The sequence below is a fragment of the Pristiophorus japonicus genome, chromosome 20 (genome assembly GCF_044704955.1).
Source record: "Pristiophorus japonicus isolate sPriJap1 chromosome 20, sPriJap1.hap1, whole genome shotgun sequence".
In the NCBI taxonomy this organism is placed as follows: Eukaryota; Metazoa; Chordata; class Chondrichthyes; family Pristiophoridae; genus Pristiophorus; species Pristiophorus japonicus.
Window position 1 is genome coordinate 28,144,680 of NC_091996.1, and position 24,635 is coordinate 28,169,314.

General features: G+C 44.2%; 1 protein-coding gene across 2 annotated transcripts in view; it reads left to right on the forward strand.

The window, feature by feature from the left end:
- Positions 1–24,635, forward strand: part of scai (suppressor of cancer cell invasion) — a 223,721-nt gene that overhangs the window by 68,898 nt on the left and 130,188 nt on the right. For both annotated transcript variants that reach the window (XM_070862672.1, XM_070862671.1), the window contains exon 2: positions 17,130–17,266. In XM_070862672.1, coding sequence (XP_070718773.1) covers positions 17,157–17,266 — 110 coding nt within the window. In that variant the 5' untranslated portion in view covers positions 17,130–17,156. The remainder of the gene's footprint in view (positions 1–17,129; positions 17,267–24,635) is intronic.

Below are 24,635 nucleotides of genomic sequence, written 5' to 3' on the forward strand. Positions count from 1 at the left end.
TGATCATGGCTGAACATGCAACTTCAGTACCCCATTCCTGCTTTATCGCCATGTCCCTTGATGCCCCTAGTAGTAAGGACTACATCTAACTCCTTTTTGAATATATTTAGTGAATTGGCCTCAACAACTTTCTGTGGTAGAGATTTCCACAGGTTCACCACTCTCTGGGTGAAGAAGTTTCTCCTCATCTCGGTCCTAAATGGCTTACCCCTTATCCTTAGACTGTGACCCCTGGTTCTGGACTTCCCCAACATTGGGAACATTCTTCCTGCATCTAACCTGTCTAAACCTGTCAGAATTTTAATGAATTTCTATGAGATCCCCTTTCATTCTTCTGAACTCCAGTGAATACAAGCCTAGTTGATCCAGTCTTTCTTGATATGTCAGTCCCGCCATCCCGGGAATCAGTCTGGTGAACCTTTGCTGCACTCCCTCAAGAGCAAGAATGTCCTTCCTCAAGTTAGGAGACCAAAACTGTACACAATACTCCAGGTGTGGCCTCACCAAGACCCTGTACAACTGTAGTAACACCTCCCTGCCCCTGTACTCAAATCCCCTCGCTATGAAGGCCAACATTCCATTTGCTTTCTTAACCGCCTGCTGTACCTGCATGCCAACCTTCAATGACTGATGTACCATGACACCCAGGTCTCGTTGCACCTCCCCTTTTCCTAATCTGTCACCATTCAGATAATAGTCTGTCTCTCTGTTTTTGCCACCAAAGTGGATAACCTCACATTTATCCACATTATACTTCATCTGCCATGCATTTGCCCACTCACCTAACCTATCCAAGTCACTCTGCAGCCTCATAGCATCCTCCTCGCAGCTCACACTGCCACCCAACTTAGTGTCATCCGCAAATCTGGAGATGCTGCATTTAATCCCCTCGTCTAAATCATTAATGTACAATGTAAACAGCTGGGGCCCCAGCACAGAACCTTGCGGTACCCCACTAGTCACTGCCCGCCATTCTGAAAAGTACCCATTTACTCCTACTCTTCGCTTCCTGTCTGCCAAACCAGTTCTCAATCCACGTCAGCACACTACCCCCAATCCCATGTGCTTTAACTTTGCACATTAACCTCTTGTGTGGGACCTTGTCGAAAGCCTTCTGAAAGTCTAAATACACCACATCAACTGGTTCTCCCTTGTCCACTTTACTGGAAACATCCTCAAAAAATTCCAGAAGATTTGTCGAGCATGATTTCCCTTTCACAAATCCATGCTGACTTGGACCTATCATGTCACCATTTTCCAAATGCGCTGCTATGACATCCTTAATAATTGATTCCATCATTTTACCCACTACTGAGGTCAGGCTAACCGGTCTATAATTCCCTGTTTTCTCTCTCCCTCTTTTTTTTTTTAAAGTGGGGTTACATTGGCTACCCTCCACTCGATAGGAACTGATCCAGAGTCTATGGAATGTTGGAAAATGACTGTCAATGCATCCGCTATTTCCAAGGCCACCTCCTTAAGTATTCTGGGATGCAGACCATCAGGCCCTGGGGATTTATTGGCCTTCAGTCCCATCAATTTCCCCAACACAATTTCCCGACTAATAAGGATTTCCCTCAGTTCCTCCTTCTTACTAGACCCTCTGACCCCTTTTATATCCGGAAGGTTGTTTTGTGTCCTCCTTTGTGAATACCGAACCAAAGTACTTGTTCAGTTGGTCTGCCATTTCTTTGTTCCCCGTTATGACTTCTCCTGATTCTGACTGCAGGGGACCTACGTTTGTCTTTACTAACCTTTTTCTCTTTACATATCTATAGAAGCTTTTGCAGTCCGTTTTAATGTTCCCTGCAAGCTTCCTCGCGTACCCTATTTTCCCTGCCTTAATCAAACCCTTTGTCCTCCTCTGCTGAGTTCTAAATTTCTCCCAGTCCCCAGGTTCGCTGCTATTTCTGGCCAATTTGTATGCCACTTCTTTGGCTTTAATACTATCCCTGATTTCCCTTGCTAGCCACGGTTGAGCCACCTTCCCTTTTTTATTTTTTACGCCAGACAGGGATGTACAATTGTTGTAGTTCATCCATGCGGTCTCTAAATGTCTGCCATTGCCCATCCACTGTCAACCCCTTAAGTATCATTCGCCAATCGATCCTCGTCAATTCACGCCTCATACCTTCAAAGTTACCCTTCTTTAAGTTCTGGACCATGGTCTCTGAATTAACTGTTTCATTCTCCATCCTAATGCAGAATTCCACCATATTATGGTCACTCTTCCCCAAGGGGCCTCGCACAACGAGATTGCTAATTAATCCTCTCTCATTACACAACACCCAGTCTAAGATGGCCTCCCCGCTAGTTGGTTCCTCGACATATTGGTCTAGAAAACCATCCCTTATGCACTCCAGGAAATCCTCCTCCACCGTATTGTTTCTAGTTTGGTTAGCCCAATCTATGTGCATATTAAAGTCACCCATTATAACTGCTGCACCTTTATTGCATGCACCCCTAATTTCCTGTTTGATGCCTTCCCCAACATCACTACTTCTGTTTGGAGGTCTGTACACAACTCCCACTAGCGTTTTCTGCTTTTTGGTATTCCGTAGCTCCACCCATACTGATTCCACATCATCCAAGCTAATGTCTTTCCTTACAATTGCATTAATTTCCTCTTTAACCAGCAACGCCACCCCGCCTCCTTTTCCTTTCTGTCTATCCTTCCTAAATGTTGAATACCCTTGGATGTTGAGTTCCCAGCCTTGGTCACCCTGGAGCCATGTCTCCATGATGCCAACCACATCGGATCCATTAACTGCTATCTGCACAGTTAATTCATCCACCTTATTCCGAATACTCCTCGCATTGAGGCACAGAGCCTTCAGGCTTGCCTTTTTAACACACTTTGACCCTTTAGAATTTTGCTGTAAAGTGGCCCTTTTTGTTTTTTGCTTTGGGTTTCTCTGCCCTCCACTTTTACTCTTCTCCTTTCTGTCTTTTGCTTCTGTCTCCCTGCATTGGTTCCCATCTCCCTGCCATAATAGTTTAACTCCTCCCCAACAACACTAGCAAACACTCACCCTAGGACATTGGTTCCGGTCGTGCCCAGGTGCAGACCGTCCGGTTTGTACTGGTCCCACCTCCCCCAGAACCGGTTCCAATGCCCCAAGAATTTGAATCCCTCCCTGCTGCACCACTGCTCAAGCCATGTATTCATCTGAGCTATCCTGCGATTCCTACTCTGACTAGCACGTGGCACTGGTAGCAATCCTGAGATTACTACTTTTGAGGTCCTACTTTTTAATTTAACTCCTAGTTCCCTAAATTCGTTTCGTAGGACCTCATCCCCTTTTTTTTTAAACCTATGTCGTTGGTACCTATATGTACCACGACAACTGGCTGTTCACCCTCCCTTTTCAGAATGTCCTGCACCTGCTCCGAGACATCCTTGACCCTTGCACCAGGGAGGCAACATACCATCCTGGAGTCTCGGTTGGGGCCGCAGAATTGCCGATCTATTCTCCTTACAATCGAATCCCCTATCACTATTGCTCTCCCACTCTTTTTTTCTGACCTCCTGTGCAGCAGAGCCTGCCACAGTGCCATGAACCTGGCTGTTGTTTCTCTCCCCTTTTGAGTCATCCCGCTCAACAGTACCCAAAGCGGTGTATCTGTTTTGCAGGGGGATGACCTCAGGGGACCCCTGCACTACCTTTCTTGCACTGCTCTTCCTGTTGGTCTTCCATTCCCTATCTGGCTGTGTACCTTTTACCTGCGGTAAGACCAACTCACTAAATGTGCTATTCACATCATTCTCAGCATCGAGAGGTGGGGGAAAGGAAGTTTACAAGCATTACATACTTCACTTTTACAAATAAAGAGCCATCATCAATAATAAATGATAGATAAATCAACCAATAAATCAATCACTATAATGTTTTGAAAATGATTACACCATCCCATACCATAACTATTTTTTGACGTAGTAAATTTGCTAATTAACTGTTGACATGCCTAATCCCAACCGACTATTTCAGCTAGTTCCTCCAAACGTATGTCTTGGATTACAAGTTTACTGCTTCATATATTGCTAAATCAAATGTGCTTCAGAACTACCCCTCCTTTACCATATTGATCGCTTTTACTGAATCCTAGGTTAACTAACACAAATCTACACGCAACAGGTAGGTGGAGATAAAAGCTGCATAAAGTACTTTAAAACATCCAGTAACACAGGATCTTTACACCCTCAAGTGATTTTGTATAGTTTATCAAATTATTGGAAGCTGTCTGCACAACAATACATTTTTAGCTTTGTCATTGTAAACCCCCAAATGGCTGAGCCAGTGTGAGAAAGCTCATTGTAATTCCTTCTTCAGAAATTAATGCAAAAACACAACTCCATAGAAACATAGAAAATAGGTGCAGGAGTAGGCCATCCGGCCCTTTGAGCCTGCCCCATCATTCAATAAGATCATGGCTGATCATACCTTCAGTACCCCGTTCCTGCTTTCTCTCCATACCCCTTGATCCCTTTAGTCGCAAGGGCCACATCTAACTTCCTCTTTGGGTGGGGGAGAACAGACACATGTTTAGGAACAAGCCCATCCCTTTTTAAATAATCTCAACCCCAGAAACCCAGCTTTTCCCCATACTCGTCAATCATTTTCTCTCCAGAAACTTACCGTAAACTCATTTATTCCAAACTTTATGGGCCAAAGTTTCCGCCCTCTAAGAATGGTGCACCTCCATAAGGTGCGCTGATTTTTTGGAATAAAAATGGCGCCGAAAACTTACCTTGTGATTCTGCGAGCTCCTCAGGACATCTTCGTGCTCGGCGTGGCGCAGCACAAGGGGTCGGGGGCGGAGCTAGGTCCTGGTGCTGAAAACCGTGCTGGGACCTCTGCACATGTGCGCTAGAGTGTGCGCACATGTGCAGTAGCTCCTCGCCCCCCGAGGCTGCGGGGCCCGAAGCACACCGAATGGGCTCCCCGGGCGAAGACCGGACTCGGGCCTCCCTCCCTCCCGTTCAGCTCCCGCTTCCTGTCCGGTCCCCCTCCCTCCCCTCCCTTTCCACTCCCTCCCCCCCCTTCCTCGCTCCCTCTCCATCCCCTCCCCTCCCTTCTCTCCCTCCCCTCCCTCCTCTCCCCCTCCCCTCCTCCTCCCCTCCCTCCTCCTCCTCCTCCCCTCCCTCCTCCTCCTCCCCTCCCTCCTCCTCCTCCCCTCCCTCCTTACCCCTTCCCTCCTTACCCCTTCCCTCCTTACCCCTTCCCTCCTTACCCCTTCCCTCCTTCCCCCTTCCCTCCTTCCCCCTTCCCTCCTTCCCCCTTCCCTCCTTCCCCCCCTTCCCTCCTTCCCCCCTTCCCTCCTTCCCCCTTCCCTCCTTCCCCCTTCCCTCCTTCCCTCCTTCCCCCTTCCCTCCTTCCCTCCTTCCCCCTTCCCTCCTTCCCTCCTTCCCCCCTTCCCCCCTTCCCTCCTTCCCCCTTTCCCCCTTCCCTCCTTCCCCCCTTCCCTCCCTCCCCCCTTCCCTCCCTCCCCCCGCCTCCTCACCCTCTTTCTCCACCCCCCCCCAGCCTGATCTCTTTCTCCCCTCTTCCCCCCTCCCCCCCCCCCCCCCACCTCCTCTCCCTCTCACTCTCCCCCTCCCTCTCACTCCCCCCCGCCTCCTCTCCCTCTCTTTCCCCTCCCCCCCCCGCCTCCTCTTGGGCCCTGTGTGTTTAAATATTTCATGGGATGCCATGCAGAAAGATTTCAAATTCTGATCACATGACATATCAACATTCAACTATCTGCTGCATACATTGAAATTAAAAGTGGAAATAAGTGGTATTTGTGTGATTTTTAATTTTATTTGTAACTTAAGATTAATAAACGTTGATGTAAAGAAACTAAAAGTGAATGAACGGTTGAACACCCTTCCTTCTGTTTTCTTTTCCTCACTTGTTTTATGTACTCCCAAGGCATTGACTCCTTGTTCCATGTCTCCAGGACCCCTCTGGTATCTTTGCTTTTTGGTGGGCTAATCAACCATCGTGGCATCACAGCCAAGTCTGATCCTGTCTTTGTCCGACATTTTCTACAGGGGTTAGAATTTGAAACCTGGATGATGTTTCCCGAGCCCTTTCCCACCCCTTAACCTGGGGATGCTGAAATGAATCTTTCTGTTCCAGCTGAGATTAGTTACATCAGTACAGGCTAGTGATCAAACCTGCAAGCTTGCAGGCCTGGATGTCCCAGCTATTCATTTATTGTTAAATAATTACACAGTAATTTATGTTTTTTTTCCCAAAAAATTTGTGCTGTCTTCAAATAAGATGACCTTTTTTTCGCAGTGGATTCTGATCCTAGATCAATAACCAAGAAGGATTATTTTTAAACTGCAAGTCTTGCCTTTCATGCATTATTATATGCATCTCTTAAAACCCGAGAGAACATTTTTGGAAGTTTACAAAGTATTTTCAGCACAGAAACAGGCCATTCGGCCCAACAAGCACATGCTGATGTTTATGCTCAACATGAACCTCCTCCATCCCCTCTTCTTCTAACCCCATCAACATATCCTTCTATTCCTTTCTCCCTCATGTGTTTATCTAGCTTCCCCTTGAACGCATCTATTCTGTTCGCCTCAACTACTCCCTGTGGTAGCGAGTTCCACATTCTCACACTATATATCTGTTGCAAAGTATTCTACAATGAAAGATACCCCTGCAAGGAACCGCATCTGTTCAACTGCGGAGTATTTACTGTTTTCGTGGAATCTGAAACGCTACTTTTTAAAAAAAAAACTCTGGCAACTGTTGCTCTGGGATAATGCGATTTTGAAAACATTTATCAGTTTGTTACGCAGTGGCAAGAACATTGTGAACTTCTCACTGCAGTCATGTACTACTGGCATCTGTTGAAAGGAGGAGAATGATTTATTATAAATTTCATACTGACCTTTTGTATACTGAAATTCTTCAGCTTTTTCTACAGCATGTTTTTTGTTCTATAATGACCTCATTTGTAATTTAAATAGCTCCAATACGTCAACAATATATAAAATCGTATTTCGGAACTGTTAGTTACATTCGAAAACTCAATATTTTCATATTTTCTGGAACAGTGCAGCCATAGTGTTGGCCTGAAATTTGTGGTCAGCGGCAAAGCAAAGGCATTTGTCGCTGGCCCCAAAGAAAGCTGCCCACAGACAACTTGCAATTTCTGTGGAGAAGTTTGGCCTTTTCGACATATTGATTGCAATGCTCTGTAGTGAGATTTCCCGAGTGCGATCTGCTGTGATGTCAACAAGCAGAATTCTCAGACGGGGAACCAGGTAATGAGAAGCTGCTTTTATCCAGACTTTGTGAAAATGTTAGAGAGCAGTGTTCCCTGTAAGCTGCGCTTCGTTCTGCACAGCCAGTTTCTGTAGTGTGTGGTCCCTTCAGGGGATGAGTGGTTTTTACAATGGAGAAGCCGGTGAGCGGCCTGTGCAGGACCTTTCCCATTGCTGCACAGCAGCGTAGCTTAGCAGGAATATTGACAGAGAGCCAAACAAAGATTGGGCTCTCTCATGGGGATAAGATAAAACCTGAAATATCATGAACGAACTTTAAAAAAAAATGTTTCTTAAAAATTGTAATTTTTATCATAAACAGATAAATTTGGCACTCCAAGATTAAAATTAGTTTTTCAGGGCCATAACTTGTGTTTAGCAGTCAATACACTGTTAAGACCCCAGTTATATCTCATCCAACAAGTCTTCACATTTATACAAAAGCTAAATACTGCAGATGCTAGAATCTAAAATAAAAACAGAAAATGCTGGAAATCTCCATCTGTGGAGAGAGAAACAGTTAGGGTCATTAACCTGATACGTTATGTCAGATATTATGTAAGATATATAATATATAAGTCATAACATTTAATGGGGTATTTAACATTTATATTGCCGTGGAAAAGCGGAAGTTTTGGCCAGTTTCGTTGATTTCACTGATTGCCGGCTATGGGGGTGGACGGGTGGTGAGCCACTGCGTAGCCAGTGTCGGAGCAGTCAGTGACCGCAACTTCAGGATTTATGCGTTTAAATGCGCATGCACTACATCCTGAAGTTGTGTCCTGTTTCAAAGGGGTAATAACGGCAAATGCTGTTAGTTTGCCATTCTTACCCACTGCAAATTCTAACCCATTGACTTTTATATTGTGCACAAGTTGTATGCTTATTTCTCAATGCTGTCTGCATGTCTTCTAATAAAATTATTAAAGCACAATTACAATGTTGGCACAATTTGGCAGCATGTTGCCATACTGGTACATTACGCTAGGTAGTGTGTTGCAGGTTTGATGTCTCCCACTCTTTTTAAAAAAAAAAATTAAAAAAAATTCATTCATGGGATGTTGGCGTCGCTAGCATGCCATCAATTATTGCCCTTAAGGTGCTGGTGAGCCACTTTCTTGAACCTCTGCAGTCCGTGCGCTGAAGGTACTCCCACAGTGTTGTTAGGGTGGGGGGTTCCAAGATTTTGACCCAGCGATGATGAAAGAATGGCGATTATATTTCCAAGTCCGGGTGGTGTGTGACTTTGGTGTGGGGGCGGCGGGGAGGGAGGCATGGTGGGTGGTGTGACCTTGGAAGTGATGGTGTTCCCATGCACCTGCTACTCTTGTCCTTCTAGGTGGTAGAGGTCACGTGTTTGGGAGGTGCTGCCGAAGAAGCCTTGGCGGGTTGCTGCAGTACATCTTGTAGCTGGTACACTCTGCAGCCACGGTGCACTGGTGGTGGAGAGAGTGAAAGTTGAAGGTGGTGGATGGGATGGCGATCAAGCGGGCTGCTTTGTCCTGAATGGTATGGAGCTTTTCATGTGTTGTTGGAGCTGCACTCATCCAGGCAAGTAGAGAATATTCCATCACATTCCTGACTTCCTTTATAGATGGCGGAAAGTCTTTGCGGAGTCAGGAGGTGAGACACTTGTCACAGAATACCCAGCCTCTGACCTGCTCTTGTTGCCACAGTATTTATGTGGCTGGTCCAGTTAAGTTGCTGATCAATGGTGACCTCAGGATGCTGATGGTGGGGGATTCGGTAATGGTAATGCCGTTGCATGTCAAGGGGCGATGGTTAGACTCTCGCTTGTTGGAGATAGTCATTGCCTGGCACCTGTGTGGCGCGAATGTTACTTGCCACTTATCAGCCCAAGCCTGAATGTTGTCCAGGTCTTGCTACTTGCGGGCATGGACTGCTTCATTATCTGAGGAGCTGCGAATGGAACTGAACACTGTGCAATCATCAGCGAACATCCCCACCTGACCTTATGATGGAGGGAAGGTCGTTGATGAAACAGCTGAAAATGTTTGGCTGTAGCGATGTTCTGGGGCTGAGATGATTGGCCTCCAACAACCACAACCATCTTCCTTTTGTGCTAGATATGATTCTAGCCAGTGGAGAGTTTTCCCCTTGATTCCCATTGACTTTAATTTTACTCTGGTTCCTTGATGCCAGTCGGTCAAATGCTGCCTTGATGTCAAGGGCAGTCATTCTCAGCTCACCTCAAGAATTCAGCACTTGTCCATGTTTGGACCAAAGTTGTAATGAGGTCTGGAGCTGAGTGGTCCTGGCAGAACCCAAACTGAGCATTGGTGAGCAGGTTATTGGTGAGTAAGTTCCACTTTATAGCACTATTGATGACGCCTTCTATCACGCTAGGACGTTGGCTGAAAGGTATGATTCTGAGAGTATGACTGTCAAGCTGTTGCTGACTTATCTGTTAAGACAGCTCTCAATTTCGGCACAAGTCCCCAGTGTTAGCGAGGAAGACTTTTGCCGGGTCATCGAGGCTCGGTGTGCCTTTGTTGTGTCCAAATCTGGTGCTTAGGTGGATGCCGGTTTAATTATTATTGTTTTTCGTAGTGGTTTGTTACAACTGAGTGGTTTGCAAAGTCATTTCAGAGGGCAGTTAAGAATCAACCACATTGCTGTGGATCTGGAGTCACATAGGCCAGACCAAGTAAGGATGGTAGATTTCCTTCCCTAAAGGACATTAGGGAACCAGAAGGGTTTTTACAACAATTTGGTAGTTTCACGATCATCATTACTGATGCTCGCTTTTTATTCCAGATTTATTTAATTAACTGAATTTAAATTTCCTAGCTGCCGTGGTGAGATTTAAACTTGTGTCCAGATCATTTGTACAGGCCTCTGGATTACTCGTCCACTAACATAACCATTATGCTATTGTACCTCTAACTCTGAGTACCATATCTCAGCCACATGGCCTTGGAGAGTTGATGAGCTGAAGCATCTCCATACAGGGAGGGAGCTCATCACACACTCACTTTAAAAAAAAAAAAAATAGAATGATATGGAATGTACAGCACCGAAAAAGGCCATTCAGCCCAACTAGACTGTGCTGGTGTTTATATGCCACATGAATCTCCTATCATTCTATCTACCTCATCGCAGCCTTTCAGCCTACCTTTCTGTTCCCTTTTCTCTCAGGCACTTGTCTAGTTTCCTTTTGAAAGCATCTAAGCTATTTGCCTCAACTACTTCCTGTGGTAGCAAATTCCACATTCTAACCACTCCTGAGTCAAACAATTCCTCCCTGATTTCCCTATTGGATTTATTAGTAACTATGCGCTAGAATTTCCAAACAACCAGATTGCCGCCCAAAAGACCGCTAAGATTCCCAAGATTATCACTGGCGCAAACTTTCCCCCAAAAAAGAAAAAATTCTGCCCCGTGGAAAAAAAATGGGTGTTGCACCCCGATTCTGGCAAAAAAGTGGAATTTAGGATTGATTGGGCGGTTCTTAAAGAAAGCGGGCAATAATTAATAAATTCACCAAAAATTTACCCCGAGGCTGCTGGTTGGGCTTAGGAGGAGAAAAACGCTCAATATTTTTTTCAAAAAGCAGAACATAAAAAAAAATAACATTCTCGGGGTCCTCTTAACCTAAATCACCACAACAGAATTTTTAAATAATGAGTAAAAAACGAATTACTTACCTTTTTCTTGCAGAGCTGCTCACCTACTGCCCAGCTCCACTGATTCTCGTGGGCGATTTTTTTTTTTATACTTACCTACAGGTCATGAGCCAAATATCGCACCATGGCATGCCAGCGGTCCGCTCCCCAGCGGTACCTCGAAACTGCAGGCATCACTCAGCTGGGCAATTTCTTGCCGACCGGTTATCGCCCAGAAACCAGGCGGTGAGCCATGGCAATTTCTGGCCCTATCTTACTTCTGATTGGTGAGGTCGGCTTGGAGTCGGAGGCGGAGTGGGACGTCGAGAGGCCTATAAAGCTCCAACAGGAGCGTTGGCAGTTCGGTTGGGCCGACGCTCCTGTTGGGCCTTTATAGCCTTCTCGACCTCCCGCTCCACCTTCTCGACTCCCCGCCAACCTCATCGAACAACGGCGGCTTTCTAACACACTTTGCCCCTTTAGAATGTGGCCCTTTTTGCTTTTTGCCTTGGGTTTCACTTTTACTTTTCTTCTTTCTATCTTTTGCTTCTGCCCCCATTCTACTTCACTCTGTCTCCCTGCATAGGTTCCCATCCCCCTGCCATATTAATGTAACTCCTCCCCAACAGCACGAGCAAACACTCCCCCTAGGTTCCGGTCCTGCCCAGATGCAGACTGTCCGGTTTGTACTGGTCCCACCTCCCCTAGAACCGGTTCCAATGGCCCAGGAATTTGAATCCCTCCTTCTGCACCACTCCTGAAGCCACGTATATATCTGAGCTATCCTGCAATTCCTACTTTGACTAGCACGTGGCACTGGTAGCAATCCTGGACTGGGTGATGTGTAATGAGAAAGGACTAATTAGCAATCTTGTTGTGCGAGACCCCTTGGGGAAGAGTGACCATAATATGGTAGAATTCTTTATTAGGATGGAGAGTGACGCAGTTAATTCAGAAACTAGGGTCCTGAACTTAAGGAAAGGTAACTTTGATGGTTTGAGGCATGAATTGGCTAGAATAGACTGGCAAATGATTCTTAAATGGTTGACGATGGATAGGCAATGGCAAACATTTAAAGATCACATGGATGAACTTCAGCAATTATACATCCCTGTCTGGCTCAACCGTGGCTAACAAGGGAAATTAAGGAAAGTGTTAAATCCATGGAAGAGGCATATAAATTGGCCAGAAAAAGCAGCAAACCTGAGGACTGGGAGAAATTTAGAATTCAGCAGAGCAGGACAAAGGGTTTAATTAAGAGGGAAAAAAAATTTGATACATCAATGATTTGGATGAAAGAATTGAGTGTGATATCTCCAAGTTTGCAGATGACACTAAACTGGGTGGCGGTGTGAGCTGTGAGGGGGACGCTAATAGGCTGCAGGGTGACTTGGACAGGTTAGGTGAGTGGGCAAATACATGGCAGATCCAGTATAATGTGGATAAATGTGAGGTTATCCACTTTGGGGGCAAAAATGTGAAGACAGAATAGTATCTGAATAGTGGCAGATTAGGAAAAGGGGAGGTGCAACAAGGGTGTCATGGTTCATCAGTCATTGAAAGTTGGCATACAGGTACAGCAGGCGGTGAAGAAGGCAAATGGTATGTTGGCCTTCATAGCTAGGGGATTTGAGTATAGGAGCAGGGAGGTCTGACTGCAGTTGTACAGGGCCTTGGTGAGGCCTCACCTGGAATATTGTCTTCAGCTTTGGTCTCCTAATCTTGCTATTGAGGGAGTGCAGCGAAGGTTCACCAGACTGATTCCCGGGATGGCTGGACTGACATATGAGGAGAGACTGGATCAACTGGACCTTTATACATTGGCGTTTAGAAGGATGAGAGGGGATCTCATAGAAACATAAAGATTCTGATGGGACGGGACAGGTTAGATGCAGATAGATTGTTCCCGATGTTGAAGTCCAGAACAAGGGGACACAGTCTTAAGAAAAGGGGTAAGCCATTTAGGACTGAGATGAGAAACTTCTTCACTGAGTGGTTAACCTGTGGAATTCCGTGCCGCAGAGAGTTGTTGATGCCAGTTCATTGGATATATTCAAGAAGGAGTTAGATATGGCCCTTATGGCTAAGGGGTTCAAGGGGTATGGAGAGAAAGCAGGAAAGGAGTACTGAGGGAATGATCAGCCATGATCTTATTGAATGGTGGTGCAGGCTCAAAGGGACAAATGGCCTCCTCCTGCACCTATTTTTTATGTTTCTATGATGGCCAGTTTAAGAGCAATATTCACCGATCTTAGTTGTAAGAGATATATATATCTTCTGGGATTGTGAGACTGAATGAAGGGGAAGGATGGAAAAGATGATTCTACTTGTGGAGTTGTGGGAGTTTGTATCCAAATAATAGGGGTTGTTCTGCCATTTAAGATGCAGAATAACCAGTGCTTTACTGAGAATTCTAAATTTGAGCACATTATAAAGGGCCCAAGTTTTGGGCCGCGCCTGGAACGGCGCAGCCCCGACCTGGACGCCCATTTTTCGCGCCACAAAGTGCGCCATAAAAGAATTAGATTCTCCGGCTCCCTGCTGGTCCTCTGGAGTCGGGCGCAGCACGAGCTGTGGGGGACGGAGCTAGGTCCCTGTGCTGAAAACAGTGCTGGGACCTCTGCACATGCGCGCTACAGTGGGCGCGCATGTGCAGTAGCTCCAGGCGCCCAAAACTGTGTGGGAGGGGCCCGAAGCACGCAGCCCCGAGTCCTGGCCGAATAGCCTCACTGAGGCTGCGTGCATAAGGCTGCCTCCCACGCCCAGCTCCTGCTTCCTCCCGACTCGACTCCCACCCTGACCCCCCCCCCCCCAGCCCCCGACCCGACTCCCGCTTCCCCCCCCCCCCTGTCCCCGGACCGACCCGACCCGCGCTCCTCCTCCACCCCCCCAGACGCCACCTACCTGTAAATCTGGTGCTGGGTCCTGCACGAAGTCTTGGGCCCGGCCGGTTCAGCCTCCCTCCCCCTTCTCCTTCCTCCTCCACCCCCCCCGCCCTTCTCCTTTCCTTTCTCCCCCTTCTCCTTCCCCTTCTCCCCCCCCCCGCTTTCCCCTTCTCCTCCCCCTGCTGTCAGAAACACAGACACTGACAGAGCGATAGAGACACTGATAGAGACACACTGGGGTGGGGGGGGCATCCCAGCACGCTGTTGGAGGTGCTGCAGTCGGTAAGTAGAAAATGTTTTATTTATTTAAAAAAAATATATTTCTTATTAATTTTTTTTGATTGATTTATTGATGTTTTTATCATTTATTATTGATGATGGCTCGTTATTTGTAAAACTGAAGTGTTTAATGTTTGTAAACTTAGCTTTAAACCGCCCCCCCCCCCCATTCCCTACGCCTGATTTGTAACCTACGCCTGATTTTCTAAAGTGTACACAAGGTTTTTTTTTTGAGCATATAAAAATCTTCACTTACTCCATTCTAAGTTAGTTTGGAGTAAGTTTTCACTGCCGAAACTTTGAAAACAGGCGTAAGTGGCCGGACACGGCCCCTTTTGGAAAAAAAAAATTCTGTTCCAAAGTGAAATTGTTCTAACTGACGAGAACTGGAGCAAACTAAATGCCGAGAATTTGAATTTCTAAGATACTCCATTCTACACCAGTTGCTCCCAAAAATCAGGAGCAACTGAGGCCGAAACTTGGGCCCAATATATGGGACAAGAATATAATTTTGGATACACCAAATGGCTTACCAATTCTGTCTTTCTGCAATATAGTATAGTAATCTTACTTTATGCAGTATAGTGACATTGTCACCCACCTGTCAGCAGTGTCTGCAAGGATATGTTCATTCACTTTCGTGTTTATGATTGAATCATTTCAACTGTACATGCATGTGAAGGGTAAGGACAAAGTGTTCCAGATTTCCACTACATTTTATGTGACGACGTGCTTCCTGACATCACCCCTGAATGGCCTCGCTCTAATTTTAATGTTCCTCCTGTGGGACAAAATTGTGTGCAGAATTGCCTGCTGCATTTCCGACATTACAACAGTGACTACACTCCAGAAATATTTCAATGGCTGTGAATTTGGGATATCCTGTAGTCAGGAAAGGCACTCTATAAATACAAGTTCTTGCTTTTTAATGTTTCATTTTTTTTTTAAAGCTTTTTTGTAGGGGAGGGAAGGTTAATTCTGTGTTGCATTTTGTTTTCTGAAATTGCTCTATGTATCGACGTTCAGCAAATGAAATGTGCTTGCGTTTGCAAACTCGTGGATAAAATTCTATACCAAGGCGAGCATCGTGGTGTGTTTGGTTGAGTCTACTTGTTGGGTAACTGGCCTTTCCAACAAGAGCTTGAGTTATTTTTTGTTTTATAATGGTTCTCCTGGTACAATGAATATCTTTATTAAAAAATATAGTGGCATGAAACATGATCAAGGCTTGGAAGTGACGGCCTTTTTGTTATCATGCACAGCATTTCTGGATCTTGTGCTTTCTGTTGTGATTGTCCTAGAGGGGGGAGTCTTTTTTTAATGGGTGGTTTGCTCATTGGTAGGTGGGTTGTGTCTTTGATTGTGATCATAGCATTATCGGTGCTATTTTAAACAGCAATTTCACTTTTCAAATTGCCTCAAAGGAGTTCTGAAATTGTGTTGGTTCCATGCAATGTCTTTTTTTTTAATTTAAAACTTCTGATGCAATTTGTTTTATTGACTCCTGTTCTGCCTGATCGTGGCTTTCCCATTTCTATTGAAGATGTTGAATTCTTACTGGAGAATGGTCCCATGGGCACCAATACCTTGCCCAAGTGGCCATCATTCATTTGTTAGCCTTGATGGTGGGTGTTAAGACTATTTGACGATGAAGGACATCATCAAAGTTGGACCAGGTTCATTTCTCACACACTGTCCATTTGGCAGTTCCAGCAGAAGTTGCTGGTGTAGGACTTTTTCCTACAGGTTTCGAACATCAAGAATTTCCAATACAATGGACTTTATTGAAAAGATTAAAAATTACTATTTAGAGTTCAACATTACCGCACACAGATTTAAAATCAAAAACCGAAACTACAAAACCTCTAGTTTACCAATTTTAGATTCACACTTCGCAACTTCTATGCCCCAATTCCCTCAGTTACGTACAATTTAAAAACAACCGTAAACTTCGCAATGTATATGCTCCTACATTAGCTGGTCATACACACTGCCTCTCGCATTGTATATATCCAACTGTTTACAGATATCCTGTTCCCCCAGTTCTGTACATTTAAAATGCCCTTATGTTAACTGACTCAGTATAATTCAATATGTGATCAATCCATCCGAATATACCTTCCCCACATGTTCAACGGCTGTTTTCCAAAACTTTTTGGTGTCCCTTTTCCAAGCTCGAGAAAAATGTCCTTTGTCTCCTGTGTTTTATAGCTCAGAAAAACAGGAGCAGCTAGATGTCCAGTTCTGTTTGATCAGAGATAACTTGACCATTTCACTGATTGGCCAACTCAAATGTGTTTCAACATGCCTCTTCCTGTTTGAATTCAAACTCTACTTAGCTTGTTTGAATTCCAAACTACTTGTCCCATCCCCCGAGGTTACTTTCAAACAGTTTGTTTACAGATGATTTTTTCTTTTCCCACAAGCCTTCACTGGATAGCGATCAGGTACATGGACTGTAGTTGATTCTATGGGTACTGTCGCTAATTGTAGTATTCCGTTGCTGCCCCATGAAAATTCAGCCATCTCAGCACAGACCAAGAATCAAAACTGGGGTCCTGCTAGTCTTTCTTGCTTAGTTTCTCAAGCTCGCTGAGCCATCAGTGAGAGCATTTTAGCTGCATTACCCAATGTGTTGTAATACATTAGATGGCTGCAAAGGAGTTACACAATTGAGGGGTGGCAGGCCCTCGTGTTTAAATAATAGTACTTGTATTTATTTAGCACAATATCACGTTGAGATTTCTCAAAGTACTGCACAACATGAATTGTTCGTGAAGTACAGTATTAATCAGGCAATTGTGCAACTAGCTTGAAACGTGGCTGTCTCATTCACTATGATAAATGTTCATTTGTGTCGCACGGATGGGCAATGTTTCAAGTTAGTTATGTCACTGACTGGAAAAAAATTAAGCTACTGGTCACTTGTTACCAGTCACATGAATGGAATGCTTGTGCTACTTTTTAACCCTTCGTGGGATTAGGTGAGGTGGCGGCTTATGTACTGTACATATCCATAATGTGCAAGACAAAACTTGCAGTTCAATGTACTAATGTAAAGTTTATTATTAGTTTTCAGTATTGAATCTGGAAGGAGCCATGACCGCAGGGGGAGGAACTGATGATGATATTCCATTGGGAGAGAGGAAGACGGTTACTGATTTTTGCTACCTACTTGATAAATCTAAACAGCTCTTCAATGGTTTAAGGTCAGTGCTGTAAATCAGCTGGATTCTCTTTAATTTTCTAAAGAGAAGTGTATACTCTCTTTCCCTTTGGATCTATCACTTTTTTCTATAAAATGGGGTTCATTTTGATTTAAAACATTTCCCTTCCCCTTAATAATTTTCATTGTGTACTGTATTCATGTTAACACCATTGATAGTAACTTAAATGTGTGTGCATGCTTGATGTATTTTAGCTAAAACAAATACTGCTTCAAAAAATTCAAATGGGTTTTCACACCAATTATCGCCCTTTAATACAACACTTCTGTCATCTGGTGATTTGTTTTTCCTTATCAAATAACTCCTATAAGAAATGCTCTTGGAGAAAAGAAAACTGCAGCTTTGAAGACTGAAGAGTTGAGGTGAAATCAATGGGCTGTTTTTAAAATGTTTTAAAAGAAAAGATATTAATAATTTTGTGCAAGAAATAATACAAGTGTTGTGGTGATTCGGTGGAATGTCTATGCTAATCTCATGCTGGAAATTGTGATACTATTCTGAAAGGTGGTTTGAAGCATGGGGTCTAATGATGTGGGGCTGGCATGTGAGCTGCAAAATGAATTGTTGAAGCTCAAAAGCGTAAAACTACAGCTCTTCAAAGGTTGTAAATCAGAAGTACGCTACTGATGACCACAATTGGTGCTGCATTAACTGCATTCACTGATTAATGCCAACATATGCAAAAAGCTTGATATAATCTGAAGAAAGAAAATGTAAATACAGATCACTTTTTACAGAAAAGGAAAAAAAAGAGGCTTGAGTTGATGAAGACTGAAATTCAGTAAGTGATGGATGTCTGAATTCAGCATTATTACTTGCCACTCTGATACCCAAAAGGTACAACCAAGAAATTGCAGTCCAACAAATACCACATTTTTAAAAGAATAATCTATAAAATAATACTTTATTTCCATGGTGGTGTTTGAAATAATTTTGTTAAACATTATACAGTAGTGGAAAACTATTGATTGCTGTTCAATGCCATCAGCTAACAAAAAAAATGGTTGGAAGTGACTGAAATTGTAATTGTATTAGAGTGGATTGCCCATTTTATTCCATGATTAAAGATAATGATAACACATCAGAGAAACGTTTTATTACTTATAAAGATCTTTCTATTCTCCACATATATTCAGCCTTGGCTCAGTGATAGCACTCTCGCTGCTGAGTCAGAAGGTTGTGGGTTCAGGCCCCACTCCAGAGACTTTGGGTTGAGATATTAAAACTAGGCTGCATTTTCCTTCTCGGGTGGCGTAAAATACCCTCTGGCTCTATTCAAAGAAGAGCAGGAAAATTCTTCCAGTGTCCTGGCCAATATTTATTCCCCAACCAAAATCATTAAAACAAATGATCTGGTATGTATCTCATTGCTGATTGTGGTATCTTGCTGTATGCAAATTGGCTGCTGTGTTTCCCAACATTACAACAGTGGCTACACTGTGAAGTGCTTGAGCACATCCTGCAGTTGTGCAAGGCGCTATATATAAATGCAAGTTCTTATTTTAGTTATGCAATGTGGGCATTTAAATGCTGAATTGTTAAGTGAACAGGGTTCTTAATCGTGTCGGTAAAAAAAGGGATGAGGTCCTACGAAAAGAATTTAAGGAGCTAGGAGCTAAATTAAAAAGTAGGACCTCAAAAGTAGTAATCTCGGGATTGCTACCAGTGCCACGTGCTAGTCAGAGTAGGAATCGCAGGATAGCGCAGATGAATACATGGCTTGAGCAGTGGTGCAGCAGGGAGGGATTCAAATTCTTGGGGCATTGAAACCGGTTCTGGGGGAGGTGGGACCAGTACAAACCGGACGATCTGCACCTGGGCAGGACCGGAACCAATGTCCTAGGGGGAGTGTTTGCTAGTGCTGTTGGGGAGGAGTTAAACTAATATTGCAGGGGATGGGAACCTATGGAGGGAGACAAAAATGAGGCAAAAGCAAAAGACAGAAAGGAGATGAGGAAAAGTGGAGGGCAGAGAAACCCAAGGCAAAGAACAAAAAGGGCCACTGTACAGCAAAATTCTAAAAGGACAAAGGGTGTTAAAAAAGCAAGCCTGAAGGCTTTGTGTCTTAATGCAAGGAGTATCCGCAATAAGGTGGATGAATTAACTGTGCAAATAGATGTTAACAAATATGATGTGATTGGGATTACGGAGACGTGGCTCCAGGATGATCAGGGCTGGGAACTCAACATCCAGGGGTATTCAACATTCAGGAAGGATAGAATAAAAGGAAAAGGAGGTGGGGTAGCATTGCTGGTTAAAGAGGAGATTAATGCAATAGTTAGGAAAGACATTAGCTTGGATGATGTGGAATCTATATGGGTAGAGCTGCAGAACACTAAAGGGCAAAACTCGTTAGTGGGAGTTGTGTACAGACCTCCAAACAGTAGTAGTGATATTGGGGAGGGCATCAAACAGGAAATTAGGAGTGCATGCAATAAAGGTGCAGCAGTTATAATGGGTGACTTTAATATGCACATAGATTGGGCCAGCCAAACTGGAAGCAATACGGTGGAGGAGGATTTCCTGGAGTGCATAAGGGATGGTTTTCTAGACCAATATGTCGAGGAACCAACTAGGGGGGAGGCCATCTTAGACTGGGTGTTGTGTAATGAGAGAGGATTAATTAGCAATCTCATTGTGCGAGGCCCCTTGGGGAAGAGTGACAATATTGTGGAATTCTGCATTAGGATGGAGAATGAAAGAGTTAATTCAGAGACCATGGTCCAGAACTTAAAGAAGGGTAACTTTGAAGGTATGAGGCATGAATTGGCTAAGATAGATTGGCGAATGATACTTAAGGGGTTGACTGTGGATGGGCAGTGGCAGACATTTAGAGACCGCATGGATGAATTACAACAATTGTACATTCCTGTCTGGCGTAAAAATAAAAAAGGGAAGGTGGCTCAACCGTGGCTATCTAGGGAAATCAGGGATAGTATTAAAGCCAAGGAAATGGCATACAAATTGGCCAGAAATAGCAGCGAACCTGGGGACTGGGAGAAATTTAGAACTCAGCAGAGGAGGACAAAGGGTTTGATTAGGGCAGGGAAAATGGAGTACGAGAAGAAGCTTGCAGGGAACATTAAGGCGGATTGCAAAAGTTTCTATAGGTATGTAAAGAGAAAAAGGTTAGTAAAGACAAATGTAGGTCCCCTGCAGTCAGAATTAGGGGAAGTCATAATGGGGAACAAAGAAATGGCAGACCAATTGAACAAGTACTTTGGTTCAGTATTCACTAAGGAGGACACAAACAACCTTTCGGATATAAAAGGGGTCAGAGGGTCTAGTAAGGAGGAGGAACTGAGGGAAATCTTTATTAGTCGGGAAATTGTGTTGGGGAAATTGATGGGATTGAAGGCCGATAAATCCCCAGGGCCTGATGGACTGCATCCCAGAGTGATTAAGGAGGTGGCCTTGGAAATAGCGGATGCATTGACAGTCATTTTCCAACATTCCATTGACTCTGGATCAGTTCCTATCGAGTGGAGGGTAGCCAATGTAACCCCACTTTTTAAAAAAGGAGGGAAGAGAGAAAGCAGGGAATTATAGACCGGTCAGCCTGACCTCAGTAGTGGGTAAAATGATGGAATCAATTATTAAGGATGTCATAGCAGTGCATTTGGAAAATGGTGACATGATAGGTCCAAGTCAGCATGGATTTGTGAAAGGGAGATCATGCTTGACAAATCTTCTGGAATTTTTTGAGGATGTTTCCAATAAAGTGGACAAAGGAGTACCAGTTGATGTGGTATATTTGGACTTTCAGAAGCCTTTCGACAAGGTCCCACACAGGAGATTAATGTGCAAAGTTAAAGCACATGGGATTGGGGGTAGTGTGCTGACGTGGATTGAGAACTGGTTGTCAGACAGGAAGCAAAGAGTAGGAGTAAATGGGTACTTTTCGGAATGGCAGGCAGTGACTAGTGGGGTACCGCAGGGTTCTGTGCTGGGGCCCCAGTTGTTTACATTGTACGTTAATGATTTAGACGAGGGGATTAAATGTAGTATCTCCAAATTTGCGGATGACACCAAGTTGGGTGGCAGTGTGAGCTGCGAGGAGGATGCTATGAGGCTGCAGAGTGACTTGGATAGGTTAGGTGAGTGGGCAAATGCGTGGCAGATGAAGTATAATGTGGATAAATGTGAGGTTATCCACTTTGGTGGTAAAAACAGAGAGACAGACTATTATCTGAATGGTGACAGATTAGGAAAAGGGGAGGTGCAACGAGACCTGGGTGTCATGGTACATCAGTCATTGAAGGTTGGCATGCAGGTACAGCAGGCGGTTAAGAAAGCAAATGGCATGTTGGCCTTCATAGCGAGGGGATTTGAGTACAGGGGCAGGGAGGTGTTGCTACAGTTGTACAGGGCCTTGGTGAGGCCACACCTGGAGTATTGTGTACAGTTTTGGTCTCCTAACTTGAGGAAGGACATTCTTGCTATTGAGGGAGTGCAGCGAAGATTCACCAGACTGATTCCCGGGATGGTGGGACTGACCTATCAAGAAAGACTGGATCAACTGGGCTTGTATTCACTGGAGTTCAGAAGAGTGAGAGGGGACCTCATAGAAACGTTTAAAATTCTGACGGGTTTGGACAGGTTGGATGCAGGAAGAATGTTCCCAATGTTGGGGAAGTCCAGAACCAGGGGTCACAGTCTAAGGATAAGGGGTAAGCCATTTAGGACCGAGATAAGGAGAAACTTCTTCACCCAGAGAGTGGTGAACCTGTGGAATTCTCTACCACAGAAAGTAGTTGAGGCCAATTCACTAAATATATTCAAAAGGGAGTTAGATGAAGTCCTTACTACTCGGGGGATCAAGGGGTATGGCGTGAAAGCAGGAAGGGGGTACTGAAGTTTCATGTTCAGCCATGAACTCATTGAATGGCGGTGCAGGCTAGTAGGGTTGAATGGCCTGCTCCTGCACCTATTTTCTATGTTTCTATGTTTCTATGCTGCTTTACCTCTCTCTCTGATTGTACAGACAGTCTGAGAAGTTCCCTTAATCAAACCTCAAATGCAAGGTCAACCATCACTTGCTGAACCAGGCTTCCTGTAGCATGGTTCAGGAAATCAGAAGAAGAATGAATATTTAATACTATGGTTTAAAATGAACACAGAAACTGAATGCAAGAACATAAACTATAAGCTATTTACAAGAAGATGTTCTTTTTGTGACCAGTTTTGTAGTGACTAGTTTATGTACTTAAGTGTCTAAATGGGGAAAAAAATTGCATTGTGGTTAGCACAGATAAGTTTCTTTGGGGCCAAGTTAATGAGGTAGTCAGCATGTTTTAGAGACTTGTGGAAATTGGAGTTGCGATCGAAGATCAGCCATCATCATATGCAATCCCTCGAAATCAAGGAAGACTTGCTTCCACTCTAAAAAGTGAATTCTTAGGTGAGTGTGTGAATGTTTAAAAATGTATAGAGACATTGAAGTTGAGAACGTGGAAATTGTATAGGGACAGTATAAGCTAACAAAGAATTCATGGAGGAATAGCCATGACATCTCAGACTCGAGACTGCGAAATGTTACAACACTAACACATATTGAAACAAAACCCACAGCTTGCAGAAAAACCTCAAGGTCTTATTAAATCATGTTATTAACCTGAAACATTAACAGAAGGTCTTTGTTTAAAATCAGACCATACTTAGGTCGGCTTATGAGTGGACAAAGGGAAAGAGGGATCAAAAGAGATAGGCTGAACTAGGATGTCACTCTAGCCCTATCTTGTTATCTTTTGCCGAAAATGTATAACCGTCGTCCCTTTACAATGTAACATCACTTTGTCCGTAGGAAGTGGGTGCGTTCTACCAGAGTTGCATTCCTTCTGTCTGATAAGGTCCCCGATCGGGATTTGCTTTTTAAATAAAAGCTTGCTTTGTTTAAAGCACAAACGGTATTCGTTTCAGTAATTTTGCTGAACCAGTTGAGGGAAAAGAATCCAGAAATCAACAAGTGAACAGTCCAGTACGGGAATTACAATCTCTGTCACAGGTGGGACAGACAGTCGTTGAAGGAAAGGGTCGAAAGGGTTATTGAATGGCAGAGCAGGCTCTAAGTGCCGTATGGCCCGCTACTGCCCCTAATTCTTATGTTCTTAAATGGTCCCTGTAACATGTTGTCATGTTATACAGTCGCCATGTTTTTCCACTGAGTCAGTTGAGACAAACTCTCAAGTTCCTGCAGGTACATGGGGAGGCAAATTTTCTGCCATTTCCAAGTTTAGTAAAAAGTATAAACAATAATGAATGGCAGAAAATATACCCGATGAAAATGTCAGAATTCCCAGGTTTGTTTGTGTCTGTGGCAGGGTACTATCTTACACCCTCCATTCATTTGAACTCATCCAAAACTCTGCTGCCTGCATTCTAAACCACAGCAAATCATGTTACCCATCATCCCTGTGCTCCCGAACCTACATTGGCTCCCAGTCCACCAAAGCCTCGACTTTAAAATTCTCATTCTCTTGTTCAGATCCCTCCATGGCCTCACCCCTCCCCATCTCCTGTAACCTCCTTCAGCCCGACAAACCTCTAAGAACTCTGAATTCATACTCCCACAGTCCCTTCGCCCCACCATTGGCGGCCGTGCCTTCAGCCATCTGGAATTTCATCTCTAGACCTCTGTTTCTCTATCTCTCCAGATCTCCTCCTTTGACCCTCCTTAAAACTTGCCTCTTTGTCTTGTGCCTCCTGCTTTCGCTCTGTGTCCGGTTTTGTCTCATTATGCTTCTGTGAAACACCTTGGGACATTAAAGGTGCTTTATAAAGGCAAATTGTTGTACAATAATCTCTTGTAATAAAAATTATTTAAAACATTTTGATGGAGGAAAGTTCCTGACTCCATATCCTCTCCATTATAAAAACTGCCTATTCCCATCTCGAACTACCTGCCTCCCCTCTACCTCAGCCATCCTCCACTGAAACCCTAATCTAGATGTCACTTCCCAGATTTCATTTACTCCAATCCACCAGCCTTTATAAACCAGCCCATCGAAAATTCTGTTACCCACCTTGCCTCACAACAGGTCCTGCTTGCCGATCACTCCTGACCTACATTGGTCCCAGCCATCTAACGCCACAAATTTAAAATTCTCATCCTAAATCTCTCGATGGCCTTCCTATTTCTAACATTCTACAGCCATACTCTTGTATCCTGTTCTCCTCACACTTTGGCAGCTGTGTTTTTCGCTGCCTTGACTCCATGCTCTGGAATTTCCTCCCTGCTTCTTCTCTTCCCCCTCCTCCTCTTAGACTTGCTTTAAAATCCACCTCTTATCTTTAATTCTTTGACTTGGTGTCTCTTCTTCCTTGCGGTTCCATAAAGAGTCTTGGATCATTT